This window comes from Macaca mulatta, chromosome 5 (genome assembly GCF_049350105.2).
Source record: "Macaca mulatta isolate MMU2019108-1 chromosome 5, T2T-MMU8v2.0, whole genome shotgun sequence".
Taxonomy (NCBI): domain Eukaryota; kingdom Metazoa; phylum Chordata; class Mammalia; order Primates; family Cercopithecidae; genus Macaca; species Macaca mulatta.
In genome coordinates, this window is record NC_133410.1 from 184,629,810 (window position 1) to 184,652,618 (window position 22,809).

General features: G+C 38.9%; 1 protein-coding gene across 1 annotated transcript; it reads right to left on the reverse strand.

Moving 5' to 3' along the window:
- Positions 1-2,084: 2,084 nt before the first annotated feature.
- On the reverse strand, positions 2,085-19,441 carry SPATA4 (spermatogenesis associated 4). The gene is given in 6 exon segments (NM_001035527.1): positions 2,085-2,333; positions 5,898-6,014; positions 16,183-16,403; positions 16,514-16,632; positions 17,114-17,243; positions 19,115-19,441. Coding segments are annotated over 6 exon segments (918 nt in total). The 5' UTR covers positions 19,333-19,441; the 3' UTR covers positions 2,085-2,220.
- Positions 19,442-22,809: the final 3,368 nt, after the last annotated feature.

Genomic DNA, 22,809 nt, shown 5'->3' on the forward strand with positions numbered 1-22,809 from the left:
TATATTTCTATGAAATTGTCCAGATGTGTTCAGGAACATAACTGCATTAGAGCAATGACTGTATTTTGTTGTCCTTATAACATTTATACTCTTTTGATTTTAAGTCAAAAGGTATTCTGAATGTAATAAAAGCCTCATAAATTATTTGTAAAATTTAGTGGTTCATATTTAGTATATCAGTAATAAAGAAGACATCTTTATAGTCAACTCTTAATAAATGTTGATTGTACCAAATCTTTGAGATATTTGTACCTAAATGAAATATGTACTTTCATGCTAAAATTATGTATCATGACTATGCTATAATTTGGCATGTCATTATCTAGATTTACGTGTATGTATGTATTTCAGGTTCTTTAAATTTTATTAAATATTACAGTTAAATCCTGATACGACATAGTTACCTGCTAAGATGAGTAGTTGTTTCTTTCCCCAAAACACCATTGAAAGACAAGTGTTTCTCCATAAATGCTTGGATCAGAGTCATCAGAGCTGTGAAAGGGCTAAGCTGTCCAACTGAGTTGTTACCCTACTCAGTAACCTAGGAAAATCACTTCATTGAATTGTTCCAGAGGCTGATTCTTCACTTTAGAAACACTGACTACAATATACCCCACAATTAGTATAAAAAATGGAGAAAGTGCTTACTTATTAATACAAATGCTATGTCATAGTAGGTTCTATTCCCATAAGTATTCTTTCAATTGAAAAGTTTCTATTCCTGTAGCAGCTGCTATAGTTCCTAGAAAATTTCATTGCTTCCTTCTGTCAAAGATTCTTTTTGAAGTAAATGGTCTTTCTAAGATATTCCTGTAGTGTTGGCTTCTGTTGCACAATTTGTCCTCAAAAAGCTCTTGAGGTTACGCACTTTGACCATCCTTGGTATCTTCATTTACATAATCACTATGTAATGAAGCCTACAGACTATTTCCTATTTTCCACAATCTCTATAGGTTCCACAGGATTCTTGGGAACTTACCATAGTCGGGCCATGAGTGATGACCTCTTTCAGGAGATTGAACACAGCACCAAGAGGACAAAGAAACTTACTATTTGACTCTACCCAAAACTAACCCTCTTCTGTGGATCTTTTTCATGACTGAGCTTCAAAGACTTGTTTCTCAAACCTTTTCCAAAGGAACTATATAGGTTAAAAATTATTCTCATAATTTTGCACTTTAGATTGTCCCATGAGAATGCAAGACAACAGATACATTACTTATAGCTGGTTAAGAGATGCATTTGACCTAGATCTCTTACCTCAGATAAAATTGGATTTTGAACACATTCCCAGTAAGTTACCTGTATCATCAGGGCTTTCTTAGTCTTCTTAAATGTTATCTATCTAAAAATGCAAAATTTAGCAAGGAAGTCTCTGAAGGTAGAATTGCTAATAAAACAGTGTGAACTTTCAAAAATGCCGAAAAACTGGTAAGTTTAGCTGGAAATTGACATTAGTAATATTCATCTTGGAAGTCAAATGAGACTGTTAATGAGCTAGTATCAAAACATAAATAATACCAGTTGAAAATTTTTCACATATAAAATATAAAATTACCATGAATATATAAAAGATTATTAGTTTTTCAGGACATCAGTCTGCTTTTGTTTCCCTTCAGTTAAAATATGGGGCATAGCAGCAACCAGTGGGAACTTTTTAATTGAACTAAATGTATTGCTAAACACCAGAACCAAGTTCCAAGAAAAGGATGATTTTCTTTCCCCACAACTTGTTTTCAAAAGAAGGGACACCTATCTTTTTAATGGTTTAAGTTCAGGCTGTTCTTAGAGATGATCAAGGTGTTCTATGGGCCATAGTATAATAATCATTCAGAATAAAATTTAATTAATGAATGTGATGTAACTATATAATAGGCAAAGCAGTAACTTTTAATTTCTAATAAGGAAAACATATTAAGAAGTAGATTTACCATTCCTACAAAATTATTAGAAAGAACTCTTACTCATCATGGTGAATTATGTTTATACCTTTAAAATTATTTTTGCTCATTCTGTATTAATTTATTTAATTTTGTATTTTCAACAGTACCTGGCATAGGAGTTTAATAAACAAATTGAATGGAAAAGAAATGTTCTTTAACACAATTATGGAAAAGACACCACTCTATTTATTATTGAAATGCATTCAATACTGGGCGATTCTTTATTATGGCGAGAGATGATGGCATCATTTCTTCAAAGCCATTTGACAGGTGCTTTTCAAGGTTTCTTTTCCATGTTTCTGATAGGTTTCATAACAGAGTAATGAGAATGTTGTCCAGCTTGCTTCACATGTATTTCTCTATTTGAATTGCCACCATTACCTATATTTGCTGGGGCATTTAAATAAAATTAAAATCAATTCATGGTTACTAAATATTTATACAAGCATCAACATGTCTAATATATCAAATATATGCAGAATGATTGGCAACAGGTCGAGCACAGTTAATCTAAATGCCTGGTAAACAAGAATATTTAAATCACGGATTATAGTACTCATGGATAAAAAAAAGTCTGAATGTCAGCCACTTCCAAAAGTCATCAGCCTAAAAATCTCCAGGGTTTATTTTGGTGCATCTGATACTGAATATGACCCAACTATTCTTAGATATTGCTTCAGAAAGCAGCTGAGGCAACAGTAGCACAATTTTATACTTAGATTTGACAAATGTCCATGATTCATAATACAGTTTTTGGAACTCTGATTACACTGAGGCATTCCAGCTAGCCACCCAGACTCTTTAGGTCACTCAGTTCTAATGGGAGGGGCCAGTGGCAACTAAGACATCTATATTCCATTGACCCATAATTTTGCTAGATACTAAATTTAGGTAAACAAGTAGAGGAACTTGAGTGTTATAAAAAGAAAAAAGCAAAGGTAATAACCTATATTATGATTAATTTTGGCCACCCTGTTTGATAATTAGAAGATTTTCAGATGAACAGCCTGTGATTTCAGTGTCATTATATGAAATCTTAGATGGTAACGTAGAGTTAAGTTCCTACAGTCTAGTGTTTTTGCATCTCCTCCTTCCATTAACTATCAAACTATGATAACTGACCTGAACTATTTACCCTCTTTTCAGAAATTAAATGAAATCCTTTGAACAAATTTAGAAAAAAAAGATTTAACACTTAATAGTTCTCATCCATATAATTACCAAAGCTGAATCCACATCATTGATTAATTTACTGTGTGCCTAGATTAAGAGAATCCAAGTATATATCTGGATTGAGACAAGTAAAAAAAATAAATGTATGTTCACCTTCCCATCCTGATCTACCTTGTCCAGTGAAGGCTTCCATAAAACCATCTCTTTTTCCAAAGAGAGCAAGACTATTGAGGTGAAAGCGAATCATAAAAGAGCATCCAGAGAATTGTAAAAAAGAGCAGTAGAGAATAAAATGGGAGGAGTTATTTATGGCAGCTTATACATTATTAAAATTATAAAAGCAAAAATTCATTTTACTTGGAATCCTGATCTGAAGTAATGATAGCATGTAGTTTTTCTAAAACCTCGTATGTGCACCTTGAAGATTTTCAAAAAAGATAACGAAAATGAGAAATACTCTTTAGCAATTCAAATATCAGCAGGCATCAGTTTCTGTCTCTAGTCTATTTGCATCTCTTTCTTACACAGGAAGGAAGCCGTGCCGTGACTCATCACTACTACTTTCTACCTTTCACTGCAGGTCCCAAAGCAGGTGGCCCTGCTCTTTCCCTGCCCCGGTGAAATTCAGTCAGTCATAAGGGGAATGAGGCAAGGAAGTTAAACACAAAAACAAAACTTACCTGCAGTTTCCTTTCCATACCTCCTGATCCCCTCCTCCCATGCTCACCCTACCCCTGTGGCTTCACCTCCCTCCCTGCTGGAACTTTCGCCACAAATGTCACCAACAGAAGAAGTTAAGGCAGGCTGAAGGACAGGATATATTCCTAGAATCTAAAGGTGAAACTATGGATGCATTTTATTCATTGAAACATTTGTTTTGTTTTGTTTTGTTTCGTTTTGTTTTTTTGAGATGGAGCCTCACTCTGTCACCCAGGCTTGAGTGCAGTGGCGCGATCTCGGCTCACTGCAAGCTCCACGTCCCGGGTTCACGACATTCTCCTGCCTCAACCTCCCAAATAGCTGGGACTACAGGTGCCCGCCACCACGCCCAGCTAAATTTTTTTCATTTTTATTTTTTTATTTTTAGTAGAGACGGGGTTTCACCGTGTTAGCCAGGATTTTCTCGATCTTCTGACCTCGTGATCCGCCCACCTAGGCCTCCTAAAGTGCTGGGATTACAGGCGTGAGCCACCGCGCCTGGCCCATTGAAACATTGTTATCCACTTCCGTTGGTTCTATTATGCTTACTATGCCTCAGGTGGATGAAGAGTTAACGGGATTTTGATGGGCTGGCCTGATGTTTGGACATTAAAAAGTGTGCTATGAGGAACACTAGTTATACAAGACCATTAAGCAAAGCAAAACCAAATAGTGATGTGTGATCAAATAGAGTTTGGAAAACACTTCATTCTGCCTCTCTTCTCTTTAGTATTTACAATGCATATTAGCATATTAAAGGTTCTGGAAAATCATAAGTTTTTTTTTCGTTTTTGTTTTTGTTTAAAAAAAAAGGAAAATTGGCAGGGCTCTCAAAGACTCTATGTAAACAAAGAACTTTTATCCCCGGTGAAATGCCTCAACAGGTCAGGAAACATAATCTGTAGCAGAGGTCCACACACATTTTCTGTAAAGGGCTGGAGAGTAAATATTTTAGGCTTTGTGGTAGGCTTGCCAGATAAAATATAGGACACCTAGTTAAATTTGAATTTCAGATAAATAGTGAATAATTTTTAGTAAAAATATGTCCTAAATATGTCCTCAAACGTATTTGTTGCATTGTCCTGTGTTTTTATTTGCTAAATCTGGCAACTCAGCTTTCTAGGCTAGACAGTCACTTTGGCAACTACTCAAACCAACTGTTGTAGTGTCAAAGGAGCCATAAGCAAGGCATAAATTGAGCAGGAGTGGCTCTGTTCCCTGTTATTTATGAGCACGGGAACTTGAATTTCATAGCATTTTTATGTGTCAGGAATTACTATTATTCTTTTGATTTTTTTTTTTTTTAAACCATTAAATCCAAGCAGTTTAGGAGGCCGAGGAGGGCGGATTGCCCGAGCTCAGAAGTTCGAGACCAGCCTGGGCAACATGGTGAAACCCCATCTCTACTAAAATACAAAAAAGTAGCCAGGCATGGCAGCGTGCATTGTAGTCCCAGATACTCAGGAGGCTGAGTCAGGAGAAACGTTTGAACCCAGGTGGTGGAAGTTGCAATGAGCCGAGATCGCACCACTGCACTCTGGCCTGGGTGACAGAGTGAGACTCCATCTCCAAAAAAAAAGTAAAAACTATTTTTAACTTGTGAACTATACAAAAATAGACAACAGGCTGAATTTGGACCGTGGGCTAGAGTTTGGTGTCGTATAAATGCTTTCTGAATTAACAGGGTTTAATCAAGTGACTTCTCGTAATACAACTGATTGAGAATTCTTAGTATGCAAGTATCTATATCTGTCTCAGGACTCACGGACTCATCTTCTGACTACTAAAGAACTGAGCTTTCAAGTCTATGACCCTGACGTTTTTCAGACTCACCTATTTAAGCATAAATCAGAACTCAAGTGGATCTGATTGTAGCAGGCTGGGGAGGGGGCAGCGACTTAGCGGACCACATGTTCCCTTCACTTACCATAAAGAACTGCATACCAATGTAATTGACAGTGTAGGACTGAAAGTTGACCTACACCAACATTTTAACTATTTAACCGTTTTTAAAAACTTTAATTGAAGAAAGTCAAGCAAAAAAAAACAATCAATTTTAAGAAGCAAAGAGTTAAAACTTACGTAAAACAAGGGCAACTCTTCCTCTTGTAACTTTGGAATTATATCTGTGCCCACAGGCTTGAGCAGGAAGGTGATTGAGAGTAACTTCTCCCACTGTTGGTTTCACGTCAAACCATTCTATAAAATATGAACACAGAAGTTATTTCTTAAAAAGTCATAATGGCCATTGTCAAAGTAAGACGCCATAATTTAAAAATTCAGTAAATCATTTAAATTTCTGTTTATCATATTCCTGAGTAGTGTGAATACATAGATTAATAATCCCTCCCCGCATTGCTCACAATATATTTAATACACAAAATAATTACTTTAAAGGTAATGTGTTTATGTTCCTGTTAGTCTTTGGTAAGTTTCTATTCAATTATAAAGTATGTACAAAAAGGTAAAGAAACAATAAGTGTAGTTCACTCCCATGAATTTGTGGAGTGAATACACTGAGGGTACCATCATCCAGATCAAGAAATGATGTATTACCAGTACCCCAAAGACCCCTCATGTCTTTCCAAGACAGTATTCTAAAAGGAAAGTGCTATCCTAACTTCTATCATCGTAGGTTAGTTTTATCTAGTTTTATATTTGATAAAATCATACAGTACCTTTCATTTTGCAAACATTTTATATGATAAAAATTGTGAATTAAAATTATTTCCATGTTTCCCATATTTCTTTTTAACTAATCCTGTAAGCTGAAATACTTGGGCAATTTCCTTGTGCTTCTAAAGATCACTTCCTCCTCTGCATCTGCAGCTCATCCTTCACTGAGGCTTGAAGAAGTTGCTAAGTTAATTGCTACTCACCAGTCATACTCTATCAACACTAAACACAACTCTGGTCAGTAACATTGCCAGAACTATAATTATCATAATTAATTACTTTGGCCACAAATGAGAAACGTTTAAAATCAGCAGTCTCAGGAATCAAGACTGGAGAAAGAGTACTGTTCAAGATTTGGAAAGGTTGAGATGACCTGTAGCTAAAGAACAAATGTGTTCAAAAGACAACAGAGATGCAGGTTAGTTTTTTACAAAGATAGACTTTTAAACAAAAGTCAGTGATGTCTGATTTGTGGTGTTAAAATATAACTGGACAGAACTAAAATGCCAGACAACGAAAGCACTGAAAGGAGGTAAAGGGGTGGCAGGGAGGGATCCGTGTCATAGTGTTCTAAGGTCCTTGCAGTTTCAGGAAGAGAGTGAAGATATTAATTTTAGACTAAGATAAGTATGCATGCTAAAATGTATAGACTGGCACTAAAAAGAGTAGAGATTTAAAATGTTCAAAATTAGTGGGAAAAAAATCTTTGGAAAAAAATTTGGTCCAAAAAAGAAAAGATAGGTAAGATGAAAACAAGAGGGGGGCGGAGCAAGATGGCCGAATAGGAACAGCTCCAGTCTCCAACTCCCAGCGCGAGCGACACAGAAGACCAGTGATTTCTGCATTTTCAACTGAGGTACTGGGTTCATCTCACTAGGGAGTGCCGGACAATCGGTGCTGGTCAGCTGCTGCAGCCTGACCAGTGAGAGCTGAAGCAGGGCGAGGCATCGCCTCACCTGGGAAGTGCAAGGGGGAACGGAATCCCTTTTCCTAGCCAGGGGAACTGAGACACACAACACCTGGAAAATCGGGTAACTCCCACCCCAATACTGCGCTTTAAGGAAACGGGCACACCAGGAGATTATATCCCACACCTGGCCGGGAGGGTCCCACGCCCACGGAGCCTCCCTCATTGCTAGCACAGCAGTCTGTGATCTACCGGCAAGGCAGCAGCGAGGCTGGGGGAGGGGCGCCCGCCATTGCTGAGGCTTAAGTAGGTAAACAAAGCTGCTGGGAAGCTCGAACTGGGTGGAGCTCACAGCAGCTCAAGGAAACCTGCCTGTCTCTGTAGACTCCACCTCTGGGGACAGGGCACAGTAAACAATAACAAACGCAGCAGAAACCCCTGCAGACGCAAACGACTCTGTCTGACAGCTTTGAAGAGAGCAGTTGATCTCCCAACACGGAGGTTGAGATCTGAGAAGGGACAGACTGCCTGCTCAAGTGGGTCCCTGACCCCTGAGTAGCCTAACTGGGAGACATCCCCCACTAGGGGCAGTCTGACACCCCACACCTCACAGGGTGGAGTACCCCCCTGAGAGGAAGCTTCCAAAGCAAGAATCAGACAGGTACACTCACTGTTCAGCAATATTCTATCTTCTGCAGCCTCTGCTGCTGATACCCAGGCAAACAGGGTCTGGAGTGGACCTCAAGCAATCTCCAACAGACCTACAGCTGAGGGTCCTGACTGTTAGAAGGAAAACTATCAAACAGGAAGGACACCTACACCAAAACCCCATCAGTACGTCACCATCATCAAAGACCAGAGGCAGATAAAACCATAAAGATGGGGAAAAAGCAGGGCAGAAAAGCTGGAAATTCAAAAAATAAGAGCGCATCTCCCCCAGCAAAGGAGCGCAGCTCATCACCAGCAACGGATCACAGCTGGACGGAGAATGACTTTGACGAGATGAGAGAAGAAGGCTTCAGTCCATCAAACTTCTCAGAGCTAAAGGAGGAATTACGTACCCAGCGCAAAGAAACTAAAAATCTTGAAAAAAAAGTGGAAGAATTGATGGCTAGAGTAATTAATGCAGAGAAGGTCATAAACGAAATGAAAGAGATGAAAACCATGACACGAGAAATACGTGACAAATGCACAAGCTTCAGTAACCGACTCGATCAACTGGAAGAAAGAGTATCAGCGATTGAAGAACAAATGAATGAAATGAAGTGAGAAGAGAAACCAAAAGAAAAAAGAAGAAAAAGAAATGAACAAAGCCTGCAAGAAGTATGGGATTATGTAAAAAGACCAAATCTACGTCTGATTGGGGTGCCTGAAAGTGAGGGGGAAAATGGAACCAAGTTGGAAAACACTCTTCAGGATATCATCCAGGAGAACTTCCCCAACCTAGTAGGGCAGGCCAACATTCAAATCCAGGAAATACAGAGAACGCCACAAAGATACTCCTCGAGAAGAGCAACTCCAAGACACATAATTGCCAGATTCACCAAAGTTGAAATGAAGGAAAAAATCTTAAGGGCAGCCAGAGAGAAAGGTTGGGTTACCCACAAAGGGAAGCCCATCAGACTAACAGCAGATCTCTCAGCAGAAACTCTACAAGCCAGAAGAGAGTGGGGGCCAATATTCAACAGTCTTAAAGAAAAGAATTTTAAACCCAGAATTTCATATCCAGCCAAACTAAGTTTCATAAGTGAAGGAGAAATAAAATCCTTTACAGATAAGCAAATGCTTAGAGATTTTGTCACCACTACGCCTGCCTTACAAGAGACCCTGAAGGAAGCACTAAACATGGAAAGGAACAACCGGTACCAGCCATTGCAAAAACATGCCAAAATGTAAAGACCATCTAGGCTAGGAAGAAACTGCATCAACTAATGAGCAAAATAACCAGTTAATATCATAATAGCAGGATCAAGTTCACACATAACAATATTAACCTTAAATGTAAATGGACTAAATGCTCCAATTAAAAGACACAGACTGGCAAACTGGATAAAGAGTCAAGACCCATCAGTCTGCTGTATTCAGGAGACCCATCTCACATGCAGAGACATACATAGGCTCAAAATAAAGGGATGGAGGAAGATTTACCAAGCAAATGGAGAACAAAAAAAAGCAGGGGTTGCAATACTAGTCTCTGATAAAACAGACTTTAAACCATCAAAGATCAAAAGAGACAAAGAAGGCCATTACATAATGGTAAAGGGATCAATTCAACAGGAAGAGCTAACTATCCTAAATATATATGCACCCAATACAGGAGCACCCAGATTCATAAAGCAAGTCCTTAGAGACTTACAAAGAGACTTAGACTCCCATACAATAATAATGGGAGACTTCAACACTCCACTGTCAACATTAGACAGATCGACGAGACAGAAAGTTAACAAGGATATCCAGGAATTGAACTCATCTCTGCAGCAAGCAGACCTAATAGACATCTATAGAACTCTCCACCCCAAATCAACAGAATATACATTCTTCTCAGCACCACATCGCAATTACTCCAAAATTGACCACATAATTGGAAGTAAAGCACTCCTCAGCAAATGTACAAGAACAGAAATTATAACAAACTGTCTCTCAGAACACAGTGCAATCAAGCTAGAACTCAGGACTAAGAAACTCAATCAAAACCGCTCAACTACATGGAAACTGAACAACCTGCTCCTGAATGACTACTGGGTACATAACGAAATGAAGGCAGAAATAAAGATGTTCTTTGAAACCAGTGAAAACAAAGATACAACATACCAGAATCTCGGGACACATTTAAAGCAGTGTGTAGAGGAAATTTATAGCACTAAATGCACACAAGAGAAAGCAGGAAAGATCTAAAATTGACACTCTAACATCACAATTAAAAGAACTAGAGAAGCAAGAGCAAACACATCTGAAAGCTAGCAGAAGGCAAGAAATAACTAAGATCAGAGCAGAACTGAAGGAGATAGAAACACAAAAAACCCTCCAAAAAAATCAATGAATCCAGGAGTTGGTTTTTTGAAAAGATCAACAAAATTGACAGACCGCTAGCAAGACTAATAAAGAAGAAAAGAGAGAAGAATCAAATAGACGCAATAAAAAATGATAAAGGGGATATCACCACTGTCCCCACAGAAATACAAACTACCATCAGAGAATACTATAAACACCTCTATGCAAATAAACTGGAAAATCTAGAAGAAATGGATAATTTCCTGGACACTTACACTCTTCCAAGACTAAACCAGGAAGAAGTTGAATCCCTGAATAGATCAATAGCAGGCTCTGAAATTGAGGCAATAATTAATAGCCTACCAACCAAAAAAAGTCCAGGACCAGATGGATTCACAGCCGAATTCTACCAGAGGTACAAGGAGGAGCTGGTACCATTCCTTCTGAAACTATTCCAATCAATAGAAAAAAAGGGAATCCTCCCTAACTCATTTTATGAGGCCAACATCATCCTGATACCAAAGCCTGGCAGAGACACAACAAAAAAAGAGAATTTTAGACCAATATCCCTGATGAACATCGATGCAAAAATCCTCAATAAAATACTGGCAAACCGGATTCAGCAACACATCAAAAAGCTTATCCACCATGATCAAGTGGGCTTCATCCTGGGATGCAAGGCTGGTTCAACATTCGCAAATCAATAAACATAATCCAGCATATAAACAGAACCAAAGACAAGAACCACATGATTATCTCAATAGATGCAGAAAAGGCTTTTGACAAAATTCAACAGCCCTTCATGCTAAAAACGCTCAATAAATTCGGTATTGATGGAACGTACCTCAAAATAATAAGAGCTATTTATGACAAACCCACAGCCAATATCATACTGAATGGGCAAAAACTGGAAAAATTCCCTTTGAAAACTGGCACAAGACAGGGGTGCCCTCTCTCACCACTCCTATTCAACATAGTGTTGGAAGTTCTGGCTAGGGCAATCAGGCAAGAGAAAGAAATCAAGGGTATTCAGTTAGGAAAAGAAGAAGTCAAATTGTCCCTCTTTGCAGATGACATGATTGTATATTTAGAAAACCCCATTGTCTCAGCCCAAAATCTCCTGAAGCTGATAAGCAACTTCAGCAAAGTCTCAGGATACAAAATTAATGTGCAAAAATCACAAGCATTCTTATACACCAGTAACAGAAAAACAGAGAGCCAAATCATGAATGAAATTCCATTCACAATTGCTTCAAAGAGAATAAAATACCTAGGAATCCAACTGACAAGGGATGTAAAGGACCTCTTCAAGGAGAACTACAAACCACTGCTCAGTGAAATCAAAGAGGACACAAACAAATGGAAGAACATACCATGCTCATGGATAGGAAGAATCAATATCGTGAAAATGGCCATACTGCCCAAGGTTATTTATAGATTCAATGCCATCCCCATCAAGCTACCAATGAGTTTCTTCACAGAATTGGAAAAAACTGCTTTAAAGTTCATATGGAACCAAAAAAGAGCCCGCATCTCCAAGACAATCCTAAGTCAAAAGAACAAAGCTGGAGGCATCACGCTACCTGACTTCAAACTATACTACAAGGCTACAGTAACCAAAACAGCATGGTACTGGTACCAAAACAGAGATATAGACCAATGGAACAGAACCGAGTCCTCAGAAATAATACCACACATCTACAGCCATCTGATCTTTGACAAACCTGAGAGAAACAAGAAATGGGGAAAGGATTCCCTATTTAATAAATGGTGCTGGGAAAATTGGCTAGCCATAAGTAGAAAGCTGAAACTGGATCCTTTCCTTACTCCTTATATGAAAATTAATTCAAGATGGATTAGAGACTTAAATGTTAGACCTAATACCATAAAAATCCTAGAGGAAAACCTAGGTAGTACCATTCAGGACATAGGCATGGGCAAAGACTTCATGTCTAAAACACCAAAAGCAACGGCAACAAAAGCCAAAATTGACAAATGGGATCTAATTAAACTAAAGAGCTTCTGCACAGCAAAAGAAACTACCATCAGAGTGAACAGGCAACCTAGAGAATGGGAGAAAATTTTTGCAATCTACTCATCTGACAAAGGGCTAATATCCAGAACCTACAAAGAACTCAAACAAATTTACAAGAAAAAAACAACCCCATCAAAAAGTGGGCAAAGGATATGAACAGACATTTCTCAAAAGAAGACATTCATACAGCCAACAGACACATGAAAAAATGCTCATCATCACTGGCCATCAGAGAAATGCAAATCAAAACCACAATGAGATACCATCTCACACCAGTTAGAATGGCGATCATTAAAAAGTCAGGAAACAACAGGTGCTGGAGAGGATGTGGAGAAACAGGAACACTTTTACACTGTTGGTGGGATTGTAAACTAGTTCAACCATTATGGAAAACAGTATGGCGATTCCTCAAGGATCTAGAACTAGATGTACCATATGACCCAGCCATCCCATTACTGGGTATATACCCAAAGGATTATAAATCATGCTGCTATAAAGACACATGCACACGTATGTTTATTGCGGCACTATTCACAATAGCAAAGACTTGGAATCAACCCAAATGTCCATCAGTGACAGATTGGATTAAGAAAATGTGGCACATATACACCATGGAATACTATGCAGCCATAAAAAAGGATGAGTTTGTGTCCTTTGTAGGGACATGGATGAAGCTGGAAACCATCATTCTTAGCAAACTATCACAAGAACAGAAAACCAAACACCGCATGTTCTCACTCATAGGTGGGAACTGAACAATGAGATCACTTGGACTCGGGAAGGGGAACATCACACCCCGGGGCCTATCATGGGGAGTGGGGAGGGGGGAGGGATTGCATTGGGAGTTATACCTGATGTAAATGACGAGTTGATGGGTGCTGATGAGTTGATGGCTGCAGCACACCAACATGGCACAAGTATACATATGTAACAAACCTGCACATTATGCACATGTACCCTAGAACTCAAAGTATAATAATTTAAAAAAAAAAAAAGTGAAAAAAAAAAAACAAGAAAACAAGAAACAGAAAAAGAGGAAAAAAAAACTCAAAATAGTATGTCAGATATGAATACATATAACAGTGGGCAGTATTAATAAATTCATAACAATAAAATTTACTGTGGATGAAATAGAAACACCACTTCATAGAAGAACAAATTTTAAGACTTTACAAAGTATCAACACTAATTCTAAAGCAATAATAATTAAGACAACATGCTAAAGTGACACACATGTAGACAAAGTTGAATAGAGGGCTCAGAAACAGACCCATACTTACACACCAACTGAAACACGAGAGGGCATTACGAATAAGTGAGGAAAGGATAGACTACTCAAAACGTGGGGCTGAGACAATCGCTTCTTCATGTGGATTGCAGATGAAGTAACAGTTTACAAGTTTTCACTTTAATCAACTTAAACTTTAAAAGGTTTAAACCTTAAAAGGTTTCACTTTAATCAATTTAAACATATGAGGATATATTTATAATCTCATTATGGGAACAGTGTTAACTACGGAGTTTGCATTCGATTTTCATTCCTGCCATAACAAATTACCACAAATATCATAACTTAAAACAGCCCTTTTTATCTCACGGTACAGAAGTCTGGGTCCTCTATTAAGAGTCTCAGAGGCTGAAAGCAAGGTATTGGCAGGGCTGCATTCCTTTCTGGAAGTTCTGGGGAAGAATCTTCTCCCAGGCTCACTCAGCTTGTTGGCAGAATGCAGTTTCTTATGTTTGCAGGACTGAGGCCCCTGTTTTTTGCCTGGCTCTCAGCCCAAGGTAATTCTTTCCTCCTGGAAGCTGCACCACATACCTTCTCATGCTTTCCATGTTGTCTCTTGCAGCAATAGCAGATTGAGACCCTATCACACTCCAGATCTCCTACGATTCCAGTTGAAGAAAGATCTCTGCTTCTAAGGGTTTCTGTGATTAGATCAGGTCTGGTCTGAATAAGCCAGCATACACACCCTATCTTGGGGTCCATAACTTTAATTACATCTGCAAAGTCTCTTTTGCCATGTAAAGTATCATATTCACAGGTTTCAGGGATTAGGACATGGATAACAGGGGGGCTTATTCTGCCTACTACAGAGTATCATAAAATCAACTAAAGTTAAAAATATATATGAATGAAATAAAAAATAACATATAAATATTATATATAGGTAAATGAAATAAAGAATAATATATAAATAGTAAGTATAGTTTGGTGTTTTCTTTGTTTTTGGTTTTTGTTTTTGAGATGGAGTCCCGCTCTGTCGCCCAGGCTGGAGTAGAGTGGCACATTCTCGGCTCACTGCAACCTCTGCCTTCTGGGTTCAAGCCATTCTCCTGCCTCAGCCTCCCCAGTAACTGGGATTATAGGCGCCCGCCACCACACCCAGCTAATTTTTGTATTTTTATTAGAGACCAGATTTCACCATGTTGGTCTTGCTGGTCGCAAATTTTTGACCTCATGAACCGCCTGCCTTAGCCTCCTGAAGTGCTGGGATTACAAGCGTGAGCCACTGCGCCTGGCCTAGATTTTTAAATCAAGGAAATTACAAACAAAGGCAGCAGGATGGTAGTTACCCTTGGAAGGGAATGTGGAGAATGCAGTCCGAGGACACAAAGGGGAAGGTAAAGGCATTAGTAACATTCTATTTTTTTAACCTGCGTAGGGATATACAAATGTGTTTTCATTGTTAGTCATCTTCTTTAAATTGTACATATACATTATGTACTTGCATGTGTGATAAATATCACAGCGAAGTGTTAATGTTTAAAAACATGCAAAGTGTTTCAAGATAAAATTCTCCTCATTAATGACCTGAATTATTTCTTTTCTCACGAATTCATGAGTAAAGCCAGAGATGACAAAAATCAAGGAAGAGAAAACAAAATATAAGACATGGAAGAATGGACAGAGTAAGGAAGGACCAAACCTAAAATATCCATCTCACAATTTTAGGACATGTTAAAATTGGTGCTTTCCTCTCTTGCTAGAAACCAGAGAGAAAATGGTTTTCTTCAGAAAAAGTTCACAGGTGAGAGAAATCCTAATGACCTACATCTGCCTCTTTTCCTGAATGTTTGGGTGCCACAGAAATGATGTGGTCTCTATAGATGTCTGGAATCAAGTGAAATAAGATTTCAATACATGAGTGGTATCCTGAGTAACTGCTAGAAAAACAAACAAACAAATATAGAGCGAAAGTTCAATTACTCTGCCACCTGCCAGTGATTCTGGCAATGCAGATGGCAAATGCTGTGTTTGGGTACTTAGAGAATGATTTCAGTGGTATCTCTGGAAAGTTGCCATGATAGTTCCAATCTGCTCTACCATCTACATCCGAACAAGCCTACTATGGAAAGGATAACATTGTCCACACTGTAGACAGCATCCACAGTGAATCATGGGAATCCAGGCTTTTCCCAAGGGATGAGTGTCCTGCTTAACTTTTAAACTCCTTAGTTACTTGATATGTGAACTTATTTCTTGTGAAAGTTTACATGAATCTTTCATAAACATATACATTTTTCTAAAAGAAGTGTCTGTATACTATGTTAACCTATGCCTTCGTCAAAAAAATTGATTTATAAACCACTCCAATGCTAATAAATCATTTCACTGCTAGCATTAAAGAAGTCATTTCCCTTTAAACCAGTTACAGAAGATAGCAAAATGGGCCAGTGCAGACATTTCTTTCATCTGTGCTCAAGAATAGCCTGACAGAATTGGAAGAACTCAGCCGTTTCCAAGGAAAACTTACCTGGATTCAATTTTCTGCCTAATTTTCTTTGCAACATATGTAAAAGGATGAGGAACTCTGCTTTCAGTTCATTGCTGAGCATGTTGGGATTGCTTAGTAATTCTGATAACCTAATGTTATCTTTAATAGACTTTGAAGCTGTAGACCTGGAAACCAGGGGTAAATGCCTCTGGTAACTATAGTCCGTGAAATTCACAGAGTCATCCTGGATACTTTTAATTCTGGAAATAAAAAATAAAATACTGTTGACAAGCAACATTGTAGTAATGAGATTTATATTATCAAAAGTTTCACATTAAATTGTATCACTAGGAAATTACAAAGAACTTACTCTCGATGTGTTAATAAAGTGTAAACCTCTTCTATCAATATTTCAGGCACTCCAGCTTTACAATGAATTGTTCCATGGATTAGTTCTTTAGGTAATTTAAATTTTTTTCTTGCCAGGAACTTTAATAGTAGAAAGAAAATGTTTTTATCATAAGAAATTCTATAAAAATCTCCAAGTACCATGAATTCACTTTAATCATCCTTTTATTTACCTATCAAGTCACTTTTTGTGTTTAACGCGTTAGTTATTAAAAGACAATATTCAGCAGGGAAACCAATCAGTATTTATCATGCTAATGGAAATCATTATGCTCAATTTCATAGGTGATTCATGACATAAACAGTTGGAATTTAATAAACTTTGTGATACACAGGAACAAGCTGCCAACTCAGTATCACACAGTCACACACACACCTGTAGAGATCCAGGAAATTAGGATGGCACACTTTTTTTTTTTTTTTTTTTTTTTGAGATGGAGTCTCGCTCTGTCGCCCAGGCTGGAGTGCAGTGGCCGGATCTCAGCTCACTGCAAGCTCCGAGGATGGCACACTTTAAAACAAACATCTTAACAGTGAAAAGTGTAAATGATTGCTAACATACCTTCTCCAACTGTGCCCAGTTATCCAACTTGACTTTTAAAGAGGTCCCATTTTCAAAGGATGATAATTCAAGTTCCCAGGGGTAATATATACTGAATATTTCTGCAATTAGGAAGCCATTTGAAAAATCTCTGATCCATGGCAATTAGGAAATGAAATAAAGTGTAGTTAATTATGCAGTTTGTATTATAATTAACACTAGCCTAATATTCCATACTAAAAGTATCTTGTTAAATGAGTGCTGTTGGATCGTTGTTCTAAGGAGAACCTACTGTGGAATTTCGCTAAGATTATGTACATTTCAAAGGCTTTGGTGTTCTTTTGATGAACCCAACCTGTTAATTTGTATTGAATCCGCAGTTCAACAAGATTCCCAGGTGATTCATATGCACTTTAAAGTTTCAGAGGCATCTTTGTAAGAAATACTGAAGACAAATTAGTAAACTAGTCCCCCGCTTATCTGCAGTTTTGCTTTCTGCAGTTTCAGTTACCTTGGGTCAACCACAGTCGGAAAATATTAAACGGAAAATTCAAGAAATAATTTGTAACTTTTAAATTGTACTCTGTTCTGGGAGTGTGATGAAATCTCCCAGCCTGCTCTGTGTTGCCTAGGATGTGACTCCTCCTTTTGTCCAGAGTCTCCATGTTGTAGACATCAGTCAACTTTTAGTTATCAGATCAACTGTACAGTGTGATGTGCTTGTGTGCAAGTCACTCTAATTTTGTTTCATAATGACCCCAAAGTGCAAGAGTAGTGATGCTGGTGATTCAGATATGCCACAGAGAAACCATAAAATTCTTCCTTTGGGTGAAAAGATGAAAGTTCTTAACTTAATAGAAAGTTGTAAGAATGCTTAGAATGGTAGGAATGAATCTTATATCCCTGAAATATGAAGAAAAAGAAATTCTTGATAGTTTCACCATCACACCTCAAACTGAAAAACTTTCAGCCACAGTGTGTGATAAGTGCTTAGTTAAGATTTTTAAAAAGGCATTAAATTTGTGGATGGAAGACATACACGGAAATGTGTTCTGACAGAGGGTTCTGTAGTACCACAGTTCCAGGCATCCACTGTCGATCTTGAAACCTATGCCTCTCTGATAAGGAGAGACTAAACCAGAGTTCTACAAAAGATTCATTGCCTTAATTTTTATAGAATTTAGTTTGGATTCCCAGAGCAAATATTAACTGCCAGTTACGTACAAAGTGCCTACAATTAAGCAGCAACTTTAAAAACTTGTTGATAACTCTCAAACTAGATGCCATCTCTGACAGAGGGTAAACTGATCCTTACCAGTGTGTGTGTGTGTATATATATATGTGTGTGTGTGTGTATTTTTATATATATATACACATATATATATATACACATATATATATTTATTTATTTATTTATTTATTTTTATTTTTTTTTTTTGAGACAGAGTCTTACCCTGCCACCGAGGCTGGAGTGCAGCGGCGTAATCTCAGCTCACTGCAACCTCTGCCTCCCGGGTTCAAGAACTCTCCTGCTGCAGCCTCTCCAGTAGCTGGGATTACAGGCACCCACCACCCGCCGGGCTAATTTTTGTATTGTTAGTAGAGATCGGGTTTCAGCATGTTGGCCAGGCTGTTACTGAACTCCTGACCTCAGGTGATCCGCCTCCCTCGGCTCCCAAAGTGCTGGGATTACAGTCATGAGGAACTGTGCCTGGCCATCCTTACCAGTATTAATGCCCAATGTCACTAAAGAAAAAGCTTTGACTATTTTAGTATTTTTTGTAGTCACCAAAGCATTCTATATTGTCTACAATTTAATGATTGCTTGATTGAGTAAACAAAATGTTTCTTGATATTTTGTTAAACCCTTGCTCCCTAATAGTATTTTCGTGTGTATGCGTGGGTGAGGGGTCTTGATTTGAAACATAAGCCAGGCCAGGGTAGGCAATCTGAGGCCTGGCAGGCGGCGGAAAGCAGGCGGGGCGCCCACCGAGGGGGCCTAGGCCTGGCTTACTCAAGCACCTGTTGATGTTCCTGGGGAAGAAGCTGAGATCCAGACCCTGAAGCCAACGCAGAACGGAACGAGACAGGTGGGAGTTCTTCGGGGCATGCGGATAGACCAGACACTTCTTAGGCCTCCCTCGGATGGGAGCTGCTAGCTGTGGCGAAAGTGACGGTGACTTGGCTAGGGCTGCCGCCGTCAGTGTCAAAGACCCTTTTCCCCAGCCGGCGGCAGCCATGGCGCTTTCTGGGTTGCTACGGCAACAGCAGAAGGCGGGGCGGGGCCTTAGAGCTGGCGGGGCGGCCTCGTGGGGCGCGGCGGAGTCTTACGGGTCGAGACATCAGCGCCTGCGCAAGCGCTGCCGCAGCCGCCGGTGCTGCCGCTTTACTCCGACTTTGGAGCGCGGAGCCGGGTACTGAGATATGCAAAACTGTGGGCCCAGTGGTGTGGCCGCGGTCTGGGGAGTGTAAACCTTGGGCAGAACTTTCAATCTCAGATTTAGTTGGCCTCACTGTTAACCTATTTAGAGTTTTGTGTTTTTTTTTTTCCTTCTGTCATTGTTCATAAGTTTTATATTTTAAATATTGTTGATTTCTGCCCAGCCAAAGGCCTATTTTCAGTCCTCTAGTTAGAGGAGTGGTGTGAGAAGACTCCAGAGGCCGAGATAGTTTTTGTTTGGGAATTGGAAGAGATGGGGGGAAAAAATCTTTAAAATGGAAATGAATGTCCACAAAATTTAGCATAACTATTTCCTTAATTATTGCATTAAGTATTTGTCAACAGTAATATTAGAAAACGATGTGTAGGTTAGATTTTCACACTTAATTAAAATGTCCTAGTAGGCATAATTCCTTCATTAGTTCAACGGATGTGTATTGAGTCCATATTACGTGCCAGGCACTCATCTAGTCACTCGGGATCTATCTGAACACAAAACACCTGCAAAGTTGGCATAGGCAATTATAAGTATGTAAGCATAATTATTAAAATCCATTAAAAATTTTTATAGCCAAATTTTTTTATTTTTTTATTTTTATTTTTTTTGCTTGGCAGGGCACAGTGGCTCATGCCTGTAATCCCAGCACTTTGGGTGGCGGAGGTGGGAGGATCGTTTGAGCTCAGGAGTTCAAGACCAGCCTGGGCACTACAAGGTGGAGAGACTTTTGCTAAAAAAAAAAAAAATAGCTGAGTGTGGTGGTGCACACCTGTAGTCTCAAGTACTCCAGATGCTGAGGTGGGAGGATCACTTGAGCTGAGGAACTTGAGGCTGCAGAAAGCCAGGTGACAAAATGAGGCCCTGTGGATACATACACGTGGTAAAATATGGGATAGATCTTGATAATGATATTATGTAATATTTTTAATGTTTATTCATATGCATGCCTATTAATAAAGTAAACCAATGTGTTCTCTATATGATTAAAAAAGAAAACCCAAACTGAAGCTATATAAGTGTTTTCTGTTAGCCTAAAAATGTTTTAATGAATGATTCATTCATTCTATAAACTTTTTTTGAGGAACTATCCTGGGGTATGTGCTAGATCTTTGCTATGCAATGTGGTAGCCACTGGCCACATGGGGCTATTTAAACTTAAATTGAAATAAATTCAGTTCCACTGGCTACATTTCACCTGCTTGATAGCCATATGTGGCGAGTGGCTGCCATGTTGGATAGCACAGACACGGCACTTTCCATCACTACAGGAATTTTGATTGGACAGTTCTGTGCAGCAGATCATTTATAAGAGATACAGACATAGAAATATCAGTCAAAAGATTGCATACCCTGAAAAGCTCTGCCATGGTAAACATATGTTAGCACCAGAAAGGAAGCAAATCCTTTGGCCTGGGAGAGTGTAAGAAGTCTTCTCAAAAGAGATGACCATTAATTTGATCTTAGAAGGTGGTATTTTAAGCTGATTAAGATGAAAGCTTTGAATAGCCATTTCTATTGTGAAAGGAAGTTAAATCTTGGGATCCCCCCAACTCCAAATCACTAAAGGGAAAAGTCAAAGTGGGAACCACTTAGGGCAAACCTGCCTCCTCTTCAGTCACCCCTCTGCTCACTGAGCTAAATGCATACCTGATTGCCTCTTCTGGAAAGGCCAATCAGAAACTCAACAGAATGCAATCCTTTGTCTCTTGTCTACCTATGACCTGGGAGTCCCCTCCCTGCTTGAGTTGTCCTGCCTTTGCTTTTAGTTGTCCCACCTTTTCCAGACCAAATCAGTGTTCATCTTACACATGTCGATTGATGTCTCCTGTATCCCTAAAATATATAAAACCAAACCTCTCTGGCCACCTTGGGCACATGGCAGGACCTCCTGGGGCTGTGTCATGGGTGCTCATCCTCAACCTTGGCAAAATAAACTTTCTAAATTAACTGTGACCTGTCTCAGAGTTGGGTTCACACTACCTTTTATTAGCTATATGTCTTTGGACAAGTTATTTAACATTTTTATTTGTAAAATAGGGAAATAAATAGGATACACCACAAAGTTGTAGAGATTAAATAAGTGAAATCTATAAAAAGCCTGAAACAATGGGCAGCACATAGTGCTCAGTAAGCATAGATGACTGCTTCAAAGGTGATCTTGGAAATTTATTTGGATGATGAAGGGGGAATCTCACACAGAATGACTGATGGGAGCAATTGCACAGAAATATGAGGGGTTTTTGAAATGAGTTTTAGTAAATAACGGAACGCATTAGGGTTAGAGAGAGTATTCTGGTGTTATCAACCAAAGAAACATTATCAACCAAAGAAACATTATCAACCAAAGAAACATTATCAACCAAAGGTTTAGATGATAATGGCTAGAGAAGTAGGTTAGGTCTATAGGTTGGGGTTTATTTGTTTTTGTTTTTGAGACAGAGTCGTGCTGTTGCCCAGGCTGGAGTGCAGTGGCGTGCTCAGGGCTCACTACAGCCTTGACCTCCTGGACTTAAGTGAACCTCCCGCCTCAGCCTCTCATCTCAGTTTCCCAAGTAGCTGGGACTACAAGTGCGAACCACAATGATTGGTTGGTTTTTAAATTTTTTGTAGAGATGGGTCTTGAACTTGTTGGCTCTAGGAATCAATCCTCCAGCCTTGGCCTTCCAAAGTGCAGCAATTACAGGCATGAACCACCACGCACAGCTGGATTGGGGCTTCATTGTAAACAGTTTTGCTAAAGAGTTAGAAATCTTCCTGTAATCAATATGCCAATTGTTAAGCAAATACATCTTCGTTCCAAGTGTGACCTTTCCCTCTAGCTTGTTAGGTCCCAGAATAGGGTAAAGGAATTACCTAAGTCACTTCCATCTGATTTAACCAAAGAGGACAACTTCCCTCCGGATGGATGTTACGTACTAGTGTATGAGCTGGTGCGTGCACAACAGAGTAAGACTAGCTGCGTAATTTGTAGGGCGAAGTACAAAATAAAAATGTGGGCTTATTGATCAAAAATTAAGAATTTCAAGATGATAGTGGATCCATAAAAGCAAGCATGGGGCTCCTCTAAGTGTGGGGCCTTGCAGCTGAGTCCAGCTCAGTGTTAATAAAGAGGCATGGAAAAAAAGCATGTTGATCACGTAATTTGTCCTATACAACTCAAGAAGAAAGTTTGTGAGATTTTAAAAAATAATCCTTTTTTTTTTTCCCCAGAGAGAATGTGACTGAAAGGGTAAAATTACTGTCTTTCATTTCCTTAGAAAGGGACCATTTGGCTGACAA